Below are 15,230 nucleotides of genomic sequence, written 5' to 3' on the forward strand. Positions count from 1 at the left end.
ATAGAAAGACACACACACACACACACACAAAATAAGAACATCAAGAAGAGATCATGCCTATTTGCTTCCTTGCCAGTTACAAATTTGAATGGTCTAAACCTTCTTAAATATGACTAGTACCCCATATGTTAACTTTTTTTTTTACAATAATATCAATTTTATTCATATGCATTCATTTAATTATATTTTAATTTATTTTTAAGGAATGAAATTTCATAAATACAACTTTAGGAAAATAGTTATTCTTCCCAGCATACCCACCCTCCCAACCTTCCTCATCCTCCCTCTCCCATTCCCAGTCCCATTCTCCATTGAGATTCATTTTCAACTAACTTTATACACAGAAGACCAACACTATACTAAGTGAAGATTTCAACAATTTACACATATGCACACACACACAAAACAGTTTCAGAACTAGTTTTACAGTTAACTCTCATAATACAGCTCATTGAGATCAGAGGTCCTGCATGGAGAGTTAGTACACAGTGACTCTTGTTGTTAATTTAACAATTAGCACTCTTATGTATGACATCAGTGACTACCTAAGGTCTTTGCCATGAGCTGCCTAGGCTATGGAAGCCTTTTGAGTCCATGAACTCTGTCAGTATTTGGACACGGCCATAAGCAAAATGGAAGTTCTCTCCTCCCTTTAGAGAAAAATACATCCTTCTTTCATGGCCAGTTCTTTCTGATGGGTACTCACTCACAGAGATCCTTCATGTAGAACATTTTTTGCCACGGTATCTTGGCTTTCCATGCCTGAAATGCTCTCAGGGGCTTTTCAGCCAGACCAGGAAGACTTAATGGCTGATTCTGAGCTCAGAGTGTTCCTTAAAGTGATTATCATTCTATGAGTCAGCTGTATGGACTGCTTCCCATGTTGGAACATTCTCTTCTTTTGAATTCTATCTATTATTATTACATGACACTTGATCCTATTTATATGATCACTGTAACATTTAATCCTATCTATAGGTTCACTTTAACACTTAATATGATCCCTTTAACAATTAACACGGCATTTTTACCACCAAGCTTAATGGGATTTGGAGTCCCATGAAAAGTTTTTAAACTGTACCCTTAGAAATAAGTCCATAGGAATGTATGCAGAATTATACAGCTTTACAGTTACAAATTTCCCCTTCCTCTCATATTCCCACTCTTATTTTTTACTGACATCTATTTTTTTCTTTCTTTCTCTCTTTCTTTCTTTCTTTTTTTTTTTTGACAGGCAGAGTTAGTGAGAGAGAAAGAGACAGAGAGAAAGGTCTTCCTTTTTCCATTGGTTCACCCCCAAAGTGGCCACTATGGCCAGTGTGCTGCAGCCAGCGCACTGAGCCGATCCAAAGCCAGGAGCCAGGTGCTTCCTCCTGGTCTCCCATGTGGGTAAAGAGCCCAAGCACTTGTGCCATCCTCCACTGCCTTCCTGGGCCACAGCAGAGAGCTGGACCAGAAGAGGAGCAACCAGGACAGAATCTGGCGCCCCAACTGGGACTAGAACCCCACACCCCAACCAGGACTAGAACTCAGGGTGCCAGTGCCACAGGTGGAGGATTAGCCTAGTTAGTTGCGGCGCCGGCCTGAGATCTATTTTCAATTGACTTTATACACATTTGGTTAACTTTATGTTAAGAGTTCAACAAATAGTATGAAAAAAAAAAAGAAATTGTTCCTTGATAGTCAGGAGAAGAGCAGCTCAAGTCATCCCTTCTTAAAGTGTCAATTTCACTTCTACAGATTTAGTTTTAGGTGCTCTATTAGTTTTCATAGATGAGGGAGACCAATATAGTATTTGTCACTTTGGGACTGGCTTGTTTCACTATGTGTGATGTTTCCCAGATTCATCCATTTTGTTGCAAATGACTGGATTACATTTTATTTTACTGCTGTGTATTATTCCATAGTGTATATAGCTCATAATTTCATTATCTAGTCTTCAGTTGATGAGCATTTAGGTTGATTCCATATCTTAGCTATTGTGAATTGAGCTACAATAAACATGGAGGTACAGATAACTCTTTTGTTTACTGATTTCAGTTCCCTTGGATAAATTCCCAGGAGTGGGATGGCTGGGTCATATGGTAGGTCTATATTCAGATTTTTGAGGTATCACCAAACTGTCTTCCATAGTGGCTTTACCATTTTGCATTCCCACCAACAGTGACTAAGTACCTTTTCCTCCACACCCTTGCCAGCATTTGTTGTTGGTAGATTTCTGTATGAAAGCCATTCTAACTGGGGTGAGGTGAAACCTCATTGTGGTTTTGATTTTCATTTCCCTGAAACTAGTAATCCTGAACATTTTTTCATGTGTCTGTTGGTCATTTGGATTTCCTCCTTTGAAAAATGTCTGTTTAAGTCCTTGGCCCATCTCTTGAGTGGGTTGTTTGTTTTGTTGTTGTGGAGTATCTTGATCCCTTCATATATTCTGGTTATTAAATCTTTATCAGTTGCATAGCTTGCAAATAATTTCTCCCATTTTGTCAGTTGCCTCTTCACTTTTCTGAGTGTTCTTTTGTGTACAGAAACTTCTCAATTTGATGTAATCCCATTTGTTAATTTTGGCTTTGATTGCCTGTGCCTCTGGGGTATTTTCCAAGAAGTCTTTGCCTATGCAAATATTTTGCAGGGTTTCCCCAATGTTCTCTAATAATTTGATGATGTCAAGTCACAGATTTAGATCTTTAATGCATGTTTAGTAGATTTTTATATAATGTGTAAGGTAGGGGTCTTTCTTCATACTTCTGCATGTGGAAACCCAGTTTTCCCAGCACCATTTGTTGAAGAGACTGTTCTTTCTCCAGGGATTGGTTTTAGCTCCTTGGTCAAATATAAGTTGGTTATAGATGTTTGGATTGATTTCTGGCCATTGGTTTATTCTGTTCCATCTATTTTTGTACTATTACCAGGCTACTTTGATAATAACTGTCTTGTAGTATGTCTTGAAATCTGATATTGTGATGCCTCCAGCTCTTTTTGTTGTCCAAGACTGCTTTAGCTATTCGAGGTCTGCTGTGCCTCCATATGAATTTCAGCATCATTTTTTTCTAGATCTGAGAAAAATGTCTTTGGTATTTTGATTGGTATCTCATTGAATTTGTAAATTGCTTTCAGAAGAATGGAAATTTTGATGATATTTATTTTTCAAATCCATGAACTTGGAAGATTTTTCATTTTTTTGTATCTTCTATTTCTTTCTTTAATGTTTTATAATTATTGTAGAGATCTTTGACATCCTTGGTTGAACTTATTCCAAGGTATTTGATACTTTTTTTACCTATCGTGAATGGGATTGATTTTAGAAGCTCAATCTCAACCTTGGCATTGCCTGTGTATACAAAGACTGTTGATTTTTTTGTGTATTATAGGTTGTGGGCATCCACACCCTCCACATAGGTCTACCATGTCCTTCTGATTTGTGTAGAGTCTCCTCTGCTGTTTTCTCCCTAACTCTTCCCTGAGACTGCACTCCCTCCACTTCCTCTAAACTATCTTCTCCTGGACTAGAGCAGTAAGCTCCCTCCCTATCCACCATCTTGGAACTCAGTAGTGCCCATTCTCCTTATATGTTAACACTTATTACTTTAAAATCAGTATTATACTAAAATATGCAAATTCCTTTAGTTTTTTTATAGGTAGTGAGTGACACATTGTTTTAAAGATATATCCTTTATTATAAAACTCTTTACATTGGAAATCTGATTGGGTAGAAACCATAACTTCTACAAGAAAAACAACAGAATGGAATCAAATAGACTATCTCTATTAATTAATTATGCAAAAGTATACATTTATACGCTAAAATAATCAGTAATATACATATGAGGCCTAGGAAATTGTAAATGTCACATATAGATGTTTAATGTAATCATTAATAAGAAATAATAGAACCAGGTTCTAGTCCCGGTTGAGGCGCCGGATCCTGTCCCAGTTGCTCCTCTTCCAGTCCAGCTCTCTGCTGTGGCCCGGGAAGGCAGAAGAGGATGGCCCAAGTGCTTGGACCCTGCACCACCATGGGAGACCAGGAGGAAGCACCTGGCTCCTGGCTTTGAATTGGTGCAGCACGCCGGCCATGGTGGCCATTTAGGGGGTGAACCAACGGAAGGAAGACCTTTCTCTCTGTCTCTCACTCTCTCACTGTCTAACTCTCCCTGTCAAAAAAAATAAGAAATAATAGCATTGTATAAGAATATTAAGGTGTTAGGAGGAAATATAGATTACATAAATAAAAGAGAATCCATAAAAGAAAAAAAGCTCTAAAAATACTAAATGCTCAAACACATTAGCTATAAAGAAATATACAGGCCAGCGCTGTGGCTTAATAGGCTAATCCTCCGCCTTGTGGCGCCGGCATACTGGGTTCTAGTCCCGGTCAGGGCACCGGATTCTATCCCCGTTGCCCCTCTTCCAGGCCAGCTCTCTGCTATGGCCCAGGAAGGCAGTAGAGGATGGCCCAAGTCCTTGGGCCCTGCACCCGCATGGGAGGCCAGGAAAAAGCACCTGGCTCCTGGCTTTGGATCAGCGTGGTACACTGGCTGCGGCGGCCATTGGAGGGTGAACCAACGGCAAAGGAAGACCTTTCTCTCTGTCTCTCTCTCACTATCCTCTCTGCCTGTCAAAAAAAAAAAAATACAATAAAATAAAAAGATATTAGTTCTTGTCAAGTAATACATTTTTAAATGTTAATATCAATGTTTTTAAGAAAGTGAGAAAAAGAATATTTTATATCATTCTGTAACTCAGGAAATATTTTCAGAACACAAAATTTGCAACACATCATCAGAGCCTATATATTTTCACCTAGTAATCATAGGAGAAATGAAAAATGATTATAAAAGATTTACATCGAAATTAAGCTTGCAGCATTAATGGCAATGTCAAAAATTTGCTAGAAAAATTAACTATAGAATTGTGTTAATGCAAATAAAATATCTCTATCTTAATTTTATGTGGATATACAATAAAATATTAACTTAAATTCTACACTACACACATAAATACAATATCCATGCTTTCATATTAAGTATATTACAAAATATATATATCTATACTATATAACATTTATATCTATAATTAAATATATGTTTAAAAAAATTGACTGTAATGAGAATGAATGTTAGAAATAGTTGTGCTCATTTTGCTTACTAATTCTGTATAATATCTCCATTTATAATAATGGATGTAATTATAAATAATAATATATAAGTACTTGTAAATATGCATGTGCACATATGGTTAAATCATTTTTACGTGAGTAAATTATATCTAAAGATATTTATTTTTCAAATCTGTTTTTAATTTTTTCTCCAAATGCAACATGTAGAGTAACCTTTTAATGTCAGCGGTTCACAGATGTGTGATATAACTGTTCTGAAACGAGCAGCAGATTCTATGACCTCACAAAAAAGCTCATTATTTTTCCACTGGAAAGTTTAGTGACAGAGTTTTATTGACTGAAGAGAATTTACGAGCGACCCAGCCATACATATACTCAAATAATTGCTGTCACTCTTTAATGCCATTATCCAACTATCTGCTGCTCCATCTTCAGTATAAATATTTATAGTAAGACTCAGCATAACCTTTTCATTTGGATTTTTTCCTACTTTTCTTCTTGCTTATTTCTCTCTCCTTATCCATCCTCCAATTCTTCATACCCTCCCTGTCTCACTACACACACAGACATACAAACACACACACACATACACACACACACTCACCATCGCATGTCAACATTTAATTTCACCACAGGCTGAGCAAAGATGATCTAGGAGAACCAGAGAAAATGTGAGGTGTTTACACATACATTGATGAAACAAAAGCTCTTTAAAGAGTTTATGGAAAATATATATTATGAAAAAGCCACGCATGTTTTTCAACAAATTCTTGCAACTAAATAAACTTGTTTTAATTCCATTTTCCATGACCTATTTGAAATCCCCTTATATGTGTAAGGTATTTCATTAGCATTAAATGTCATGAAGGGAAGGAAGGAGTAGAGGGAAGAAGGAAGGAATGGAGGGAGGGAGGAAGGGAGGGAGGAAGGAAGCAAGAACAGACAAAAGGAGGGAGAGGGAGGGAGGCAAAGAGATTGGAGAGAGGAGGAAAGGAAAAATTAGGGGAGGAAGTGGGGGGAAGGAGGATGAGAGAAGAGAAAGGAAGAGAAGGAGAGAGAATTTAATGTGATAGTTAATTGTGTGTCTCTCCTACTTTCATTTATCATTTATGCTGAAACCATATTATATTTTTATAGCATTTAATTTTGCCTGATGATGAAAAGCAATACCTTTTGATTAAACTGAAGAATGGTATAAAATATGTAAAAAGCATCTGGAGATGAACTTGAAAAACATTTTGAATCCAAAAATGTTTCACTCTTATTTATAGTTTTGTTCCTATAGAAATTTTAATTCAAAACTATTAATTACAGAATTCGACCAATAGTATTAAGTAGAACAAACAGAAAAAAATACTAAAAGGGATAAAGTATTAAGTTGTTCATCAACAGTCAGGGCAAGGGCTGATCAACTCACCGTTTCTCATAGTGTCCATTTCACTTCAACAGGTTTTCTTTTTGGTGCTCGGTTAGTTGTCACCAATCAGGAGAACATATGATATTTGTCCCTTTGGGACTGGCTTAATTCACTCAGCATGATGTTTTCCAGGTTCCTCCATTTTGTTGCAAATGACCAGATTTCATTGTTTTTGACTGCTGTATAGTATTCTATAGAGTACATGTCCCATAATTTCTTTATCCAGTCTACTGTTGATGGGCATTTGGGTTGATTCCAGGTCTTAGCTATTGTGAATTGAGCTGCAATAAACATTAAGGTGCAGACCGCTTTTTTGTTCGCTAATTTAATTTCCTTTGGGTTAGATTAATGACATATGTACTTTTTTATTTTAATTGAATGATAATGAGTACATTTTCTGTGCTATTAAATATTATTTTACTATGGTGACTTTTGGATTCAATGAAAATGGAGAACTGCCATGCTGCGTTGTCTTGACCAATGCTAGTCACAGTAGTAAGAGACTAGCAGGTGACTGTTAATGAGCGCTGACGGTATGGAGAAGTGCGCTCAGGTCTGTGCTGTATGAATCCATCAAATCAACCCAGCAGCACCATGAGGCATGGGCTCTTGTTCTCCTTTAGCATGAGGAGTTAGAGACCCAGAGCCGTCTCCTCCCGGCCACACAGAACCCAGCTCCTGTGAGACTGGCCGTCTAAGGGGCCTCCACAGTGGAGCAGAATCCGCGCACATTCGAAGCAGCCCGCACTTCACTTAATAAGGGAGGACATGTTTTCCGTCTTTCACAATCTCCATATACTGGGAATTAAAACAGTTTTGAGCATAGCCAGGGCGGCATCTCCCCAGGGGGACTTCAGTGGGTGGGGCCGAGCCGGGGCGGGAGCAGGTGGACGTGGGGAGTGGGGGGTCTGCCCTCCTCGCCCGCGGTCTGCCCGGTGGTCACTGCCTCTCTCTCCTTGGCTCCCGGGACTCAGGGAGCAACCAGCTTGGCCCCATCTACGGCCACACGTCCGTGACGACAGGCAGCCTGCTGGACGACCACCACTGGCACTCCGTGGTCATTGAGCGACAGGGACGGAGCATCAACCTCACGCTGGACAGGAGCCTGCAGCACTTCCGCACCAACGGCGAGTTCGACTACCTGGACCTGGACTACGAGGTAGGACCGGGGAGCCAGCGCTGCGACTGTGCCTGCTCCCTGGCTGTGAGTGCTGTGCCCACCGAGACGCGGCCCATCCTCTCCAAAGAAAGAGGAACCGTCCTAGGATCAATAGGAAACTACGTCAGTTTGTTTATGTCTAAAACGCTAACTATGAAAATTTGACATTTTTTTGCTACTAATATTTTTTTTACTATTTCAAATTTTCATAGTTTTAGAAATAAACAAAATGACATAGTTTCCTATTGATCCTAGAACGGTTCCTCTTTGGGGAAGCGAAAATTTGAAATTTTTTTGCTACTAATATTTTTTAAATTTTTTCAAATTTTCATAGTTAGTGTTTTAGAAATAAACAAAATGACATAGTTTCCTATTGATCCTAGAATGGTTCCTCTTTGTTTGGAGAAGCGAAAATTTGAAATTTTTAAAAAAATATTAGTAGCAAAGCAATAATTTAGAGGCGGTGGACCCTGCTGTGAGGGATGTGAATCTGGTTTGTCCTCTTTACCCTGGTGTCTGCGGCAGCTACTCCTCTTGAGCTGCGTCATGTGCAGTGTGGTCCAGGCGTTTGTTATAAAATATCGAGCACGAATGCCTGAGTTCTGGTTTCTGTTTCTTTATAAATCCATGATTGTTGATAGGTCTTCTGGCAAGTTTTATCTTCTCACTTATAAATGTCATTAAGTAAAGTAAAATAAAGAATAGTTAAAGACATTGTCATAAATCAAAAGACTTTTACCATCTAGAGATTAAAAATGATGATCACATTGGCACTGCAAATATATATATATATATATATTTATTTTTATATCCTCATAATATACTAGTAGGCATATTAGGTACATTATATAATATAATAATACATTATTTAGGGAGCAATTCAACCTTAAAATGCTCATCAAACCTATTATTCAAATATGTGAGTAAGTCTGTTTTAAGATTTTCATCATGGTGTGCACATAGTAGGAGAAAAAGGAAGCACTAAATGTACAAAAGCATCATAAAAGTCAAATAAATGTGCTGAAATATTATTTTGCCTGAATTTTCCAAAATTTCTCAGTTCATAGACAGCTTAGTTGCATCAATAATATTTCCACATCATCCCTAGGCCATTTTATCCAAATGACTTAAAAAATTATGTTCTAGGCTGGTGCCGCGGCTCACTAGGCTAATCCTCCGCCTTGCGGCGCCGGCACACCAGGTTCTAGTCCCGGTCGGGGCACCGATCCTGTCCCGGTTGCCCCTCTTCCAGGCCAGCTCTCTGCTGTGGCCAGGGAGTGCAGTGGAGGATGGCCCAAGTGCTTGGGCCCTGCACCCCATGGGAGACCAGGAGAAGCACCTGGCTCCTGCCATCGGATCAGCGCAGTACGCCGGCCGCAGCGTGCTACCGCGGCGGCCATTGGAGGGTGAACCAACAGCAAAAAGGAAGACCTTTCTCTCTGTCTCTCTCACTGTCCACTCTGCCTGTTAAAAAAAATAAAAAAAAAATTAAAATTAAAAAAAAATTATGTTCTGACACTTTGGTAGCCATTTGAAAATAAATATATTCTACCTCATTCTTAATGGCAATTCGTATTCATGGAATGAGTGCACTGTACCTTATCAGATTTTAGAATAAAACTTGGTGCTATCCTTTTCATTTTCTTTTCCACTTTTTACTTTCTGTGATACTCCTTACTTTTATCAAAGGAGCAACCAAAAACCCGGCTTCAAAAACAAAGGCCATCATCAGAAGGAATGCAGCATGATCTAATATTGGAATGGTAAACCAGCACAGGCTAGGGTTCCCCAGTGTCCAAAGAATGTCAAGTATTGTCATGTTTCCTGAAAAAAATAAAATAACATAACATATTCGGTAGTGCCCTTGTGCGTTCGCTGTGCCATTTTATTGTTCCTTAGAGAGGAGTGTTGAAATTGCAACTGCATTGTGCAAATGTGTCTGTTACCCGATTTTATTTATAAATTTCTCTTTAAATTATTTCTTCATTTTCATTTAATTTTAAAATCAGAGAGACAGAGAAAGAGACAGACAGAGACAGAGAGTGAGCGAGAGCTTCCATCCATTGGTTTACTACCCAAATGCCTGCAACAGCCAGGGCTGGACCAGGTCAAAGCCAGGAGTCAGGAACACTACCCAGGTCTCCCGCGTTGGTGGCAGGGACACAAGCATTTGAGCCAACCCTTGCTGCCTCCCAACTTGTGCAACAGCCTGAAGCTGGGATGGAATTAGAGCCAGGACTCAAACAGGCACTGTGTCCCTGAAATCGCATTGCTTCTGTTCTTCCAGTGTGGTCTAAGCAAAGGGCCTTGAGGCTGAAGGCAGGGGTGTGCCAGTAAGTGCTTAATAACCTGCTGTCTCTGAGGAAGAAGAGAAAGAAGGTCTTGATGTAGCATTTGAGGATTTTCATGGTGCAAATTCCCCGCCATGGTTGCTTTCATGCTACTAACATGACAGTACTCAGCAAGGGGTTGGCCAGATGAGCACAATAGCACATCATTTTGCAGTATTTCCTTCATAGGGACATAAGTATAACCTCATATATGACAGTAAAACTTAGAGATGAATGCTGTATAGTTATTTTCTGTTTAATGTAATTTGTTTGCATTAAACTCCATATAATATAATTGAAACAGTAGTTATGTTTAAACTCCGTTTTCATGAGCCATTGTGAGAGGAAGGATCCAGTGCAGCAATGCTAAGGGTAGAATAAATGTTCCTATTACCAACCCCAGAGATGTGCAGCTTGAAAGAAACAAGAGAATACCACTTTGCTTCTTTGGCATGACTCAGTGTGGAGATTGCTTTGTGGGAGCTGGCCTAAGCGTTCCCTTTCTGTTTTAGCCAGGCACTCTGCAGAGTGGTCCGATCACCACTTGCAGCCAGCTGTGAGCTAATGGTAGCCCGGGAGGAGAGCAGTGAGGCACAGATGTACTTCACCGTGCTCTCCCCTCTCAGCCAACAAAACCAAAGGCAGGAAAGCTAACTGCTGCCTGGCCTGCACAGCCTCCCTTCTTCAGTCAGTTCTGGGAGACACCTGCTTTGCTTACTGTGCCATTATCCTTTGCAGTATAGCTCTCTTTGGGAAGTAGAGGAATGGCTCTCCCTCATCCACTACGGAACCACAAACTGGCAAGGATGGTGGAGCAAATCAATCACATAGACTCAAATGGGAACAGAAGCCTGCATCTGAATCTCTTTCTGCCTCTTAGTTATTGAATTCCAGTGGATAATTCTTATTCTCCTCTGTAATTAACATCATGGCATATTTCTTACAGGTTTATGTGAGGAGGCAATGGAGTTAGCAGAAGTGTGTCTGTGTGCATGGAGCTTATACACAAGTTAAGACCAGTTACGCTGTGTAGAGTAGACACATGGTTATCCTCATTCACGTAAGAGCAATCTAGGGTCTCGTTCCATGGCAGCTCCATAGCAGTCCTCGTATCTCTCTGCTTGTTCTATCCATGAGCCTGCTGCAAGCTCACTTCAGCATGGCTGATCACACTGCACTTGGCATTCCAGCCAGCAGGAGAAAGAGAGCAGATAAGCCTGTGCCCTCCCCACTTAACAGCAGCTCTTGGAGTCACACACAGCCCTTGTAATTAAATGTCATGAGACCAAAACTAGTGTCAAAGAGGCTGCTACATGTTGTATATCGACTATCCAGCTGAAAAGCATAAATTTTGCCTGAAAAAGGTGAGAAAAAGCACACTTAGAGTACATAGTAGTCTCTGTGCTACCTCTGTGTGAGTCTGTATCACGCTGTGTAAATACATTGCAGCTCACAAAATTGTTAACGCAATTATTTATTTAGAGGTATGATCATTGGATGGCAATAACAGTAATAACTCCACTGTATGAACTGTATAAATACCTAATTAATAAACTGACAAATGCAATAATTTTATTTATTATCAGAATAATAATACCACAATAGATTTTGTGGTCCAACCACTTTATTTTACCTTGAGAATACATTACTAGAAATAGTAATATGTTTATATTTGATTGATTACAATAGGGATTGGGATCAGAATGCACTTAGTTGTAAGGAACCTGTTCACTTGAGCCTCTGATCCTTCCTGAAAATCTCGTTGGTGATGTGCAGTAAGTGCCTAGGGCTCCTGAAAGCAGAGAAACTCTAAGGAGCATTTGAATCAGCACCCCAAAACCAAGGGAAGGCCTCCAACTAAAGAGACTGCACACAGAGGGAGTAAGACAATACTTTAGCACTGGCATTTAATAATTTTATTCAAAATGTAATGTTGTATGTCATTAAGGAGAAGATGTTTTTACTAAAATTGGGGCAAAATTCATAAAAGATTGTATAGGGTAAGGTAATAATTGGGGATTAGCGGGTAAGGCTGATGGCCCAAGTGCCTGAGCCTCTGCCACCCATGTTGTAGACCTGGAAAAGGCTCCTGGCTCCTGGCTTTGGCCTCACTCGGCTCTGGCCATTGCAGCCATTTAGGGAGTAAACCAGTGAATGCAAGATCTCTGTCTGCCTGTCTCTCTGTCTCTCTCTCCCTTGCCCCCCGTCTGAGTCTTCCTGTCTCTGTATGTCTGACATCTGACTTTGAAATAAAAAAAAGTCTTTAAAAAATGTATAAACAGGAAACAGGGCACTCCATTTTGTTAGTACTAATTATCACATTTGGTATTAGTTAGGAGTATGCAATACCTAATAAAATCTTTTCAGTGCAACTTTAAATATTTCCCCATTAATTCTAAAATTTTAGATTTTAAGATTTTACTATTTCTTCTTGTAGCTTTCTAATTTTCTGTGTGTATCTATATTTGTGTGTATTTCCTCAATTTTACCCTATTCTTCCTATACATGAACATCCTGACAAACTGTTTATATTCAGTTAACCATTGTTAATAAAAAATTTATTTTTAGTGAAGATCTTTTTCATAATGCCTCACAAACCAACATTATTTTGTGTCTTTTTTCCTACAAAAATAATTATTAAAATGCCAGTTCACTCACTGAAAAACTTCCTAAAACACAAACATCTTTGCTTTTGGTTTCCAATAAGAAATCCTGACTTCTTAAGATGTCTTTGACTATTTCAATTGTCTTTAATAAATACACAAGAAAAACTAATAATTGTATATATTGACTAATAATTTCTTTTTATGTATCTTGATTGTGCAGCTGTGATTAATAGCTTGATTTTATGCTATAAATCTACTACTAGTACTAAATGCCATTATTAGCAAAACTTTAAGTATAATTTTGTAGCATATGAATTTAATGCCACTATACTCTAACTTGGATGAAGACAAATGGAAAAATGCATACCCTCCTTCTATAAGCAGTTGTACCCAGAGAAACTCTCTAAGAAGCCTCGACTTTACTCCTTAGGATTTGGAAAACCTATAATATCATTTAGGACATATTGTTCAGCTTAAACTGCACAAGTCCTTAGAAGCCTCCAATCAATCTACTAATAATATTGTTGAGCTAGTTTCTGTATTCAAATAAACTTAACAAACTTTTGACTGTAATGATCATTTGACCACACTAAGTCCACAGAGAGTAAATACAATATTCCTTGCTTTGGGCTGTAATTTTATCAGCTTATTACATTAGGGCTGATTATCTCAAGATTACTCGAGGCACTTATTGATAGTATGTCTTTGAATGATAAACATGAAAATATATTTTTAATATTACTTGATAAAATAAGTTTGCTGGAAAAAATCTTTTAAAGTGTTCTCAGAAAAATTTATACAATGCCTTTAAGGTTAATACAGATGCAAGGGATTTTTGCTCTTTTGTTGTTTGCTTTTTGATGTAATTGTCAGAATGAATGATTCCATTACACAGTTCAGTAACAGAATGAAATATGCGACATATTTTGGAGGCAGAATATTATGTTTGTATATTTTGATGGAAGTAAAAAAAGGTATGTGACCTTGGCTGTAGTCATTGCTTTATCTGGAGTGCTGTATTGCCATGTGACTTTTTACATTTTTTTTCATTGAAGATAACCTTTGGAGGCATACCTTTCTCTGGCAAGCCAAGTTCCAGTAGCAGAAAGAATTTCAAAGGTTGCATGGAAAGCATCAACTATAATGGCATCAACATTACTGATCTTGCCAGAAGGAAGAAGCTAGAGCCATCAAATGTGGTAAGAATCTTACACTCTCAAAGTATCAGTCTACAAAAACACTGAAGAATTTTTTTGGATTTTTATTGGGTATTGATCAACTACCATAAAACTAGCATTTTTCACCATGTTTATGTTGGACTCAACAATTAAAAAAATACTTTTGAATTATCTAGAATTGTATGATTCTTGATATACCTGGAGAATAGAGAATAGCTCTTGAGGTAAACTGGCCTGGACTCTGGGGCAGGCTTTGTTCAAACCAGGCACCAGGCAGTGATGCCCCGTGTTTCCGGGATCCAGTCGTCGGCAAGCAGTCATCCTTGCAGGAGCTTCGTGCTGGCAGCTTAGCAGCCCGTACCTTGGCAGTGCCACATTTCCAAGGGTTCCATTATAGCTGCTCTGTGTTTCTTGCTCATGGTTTAATTTAATATCTTAAAGGTTTTAAACCAGGAACTTCATTGTATTCATTTTCGTACATCCTAGGATAATTTGTTCAAATATGTAAATAAATACCTTTGTGTCAAAGTTCTAATCATACAGAATATTAAACATACCATTGGACTGTGAAAGCTGTGCCATATATATATATATATATATGAAAAAAAAAAACCTGTATACTCAGATGGAGATTGCCCTTATTGTCATTACATTTGATTTTTGGAGATGGCTACAAGTTGTACAAAACCAAGTCCACTAAAATAGAATCTTGGATTAAAATAAAACGATATGGCTGAAACTAGTGAGAAAAACATTAAAAAGGGAGAGAAAAGTCACATATAACTCTTCATAATATGCATTTTCTATGAAATTTTTGAAAACCTTGTATGTGCATAGCTTTCCAAATTTTGTTGTTCTAAGATTACTTTATTGTTAAATGCTGTTTTGGGGCCAGTGCTGTGGCACACTGGGATAAGCTGCCACTTACAATGGCATCCCATGACAGAGAACCAATTCAAGTCCCACTCCTCTGTTTCCCATCCAATTTCCTACTAACAATGCCTGGGAAAGTAGCATCATCCATTTGTGAGACCTGGATGGAATCCAGGCTCCTGGCTTCAGTGTGGACAAGCCATGGCTGTCACAGCCATGTTGGGAGTGAACCAGTGGATGAAAGATTGGTCTCTCTCTCTCTCTCTCTCTCTCTCTCTCTCTCTCTCTCTATATATATATATATATATATATATACACAAAGAAGTCTTTTTTTTTAAAGAAATTGCCTTAACTCCCCACTTCCTCCCACTCACAACACATCAGACCCGTAAAGATATTAACAAAAAGTCATTGTCGCAGGGTGCCTATGATTATGCAAGACCAGAAACTATTTCAAACCCTAGAAATGTTAATTGGCAAAAAGAGACTGGGTTTCCAGAAATCCATATGGTTGGGAGCCATAGCCATTGGAAGAGAGAATCCCATGA

The 15,230-nt window shown here is 38.6% G+C and overlaps 1 protein-coding gene across 1 annotated transcript in view; it reads left to right on the forward strand.

Moving 5' to 3' along the window:
* The window catches only part of CNTNAP2 (contactin associated protein 2), a 1,725,059-nt gene that overhangs the window by 415,503 nt on the left and 1,294,326 nt on the right, over positions 1 to 15,230 (forward strand). The window contains exons 6-7 of the mRNA XM_062195064.1: positions 7,511 to 7,695; positions 13,687 to 13,830. Of these exons, the coding sequence (XP_062051048.1) occupies positions 7,511 to 7,695; positions 13,687 to 13,830 (329 nt within the window). The remainder of the gene's footprint in view (positions 1 to 7,510; positions 7,696 to 13,686; positions 13,831 to 15,230) is intronic.

The sequence above is a fragment of the Lepus europaeus genome, chromosome 1 (assembly GCF_033115175.1).
Source record: "Lepus europaeus isolate LE1 chromosome 1, mLepTim1.pri, whole genome shotgun sequence".
In the NCBI taxonomy this organism is placed as follows: domain Eukaryota; kingdom Metazoa; phylum Chordata; class Mammalia; order Lagomorpha; family Leporidae; genus Lepus; species Lepus europaeus.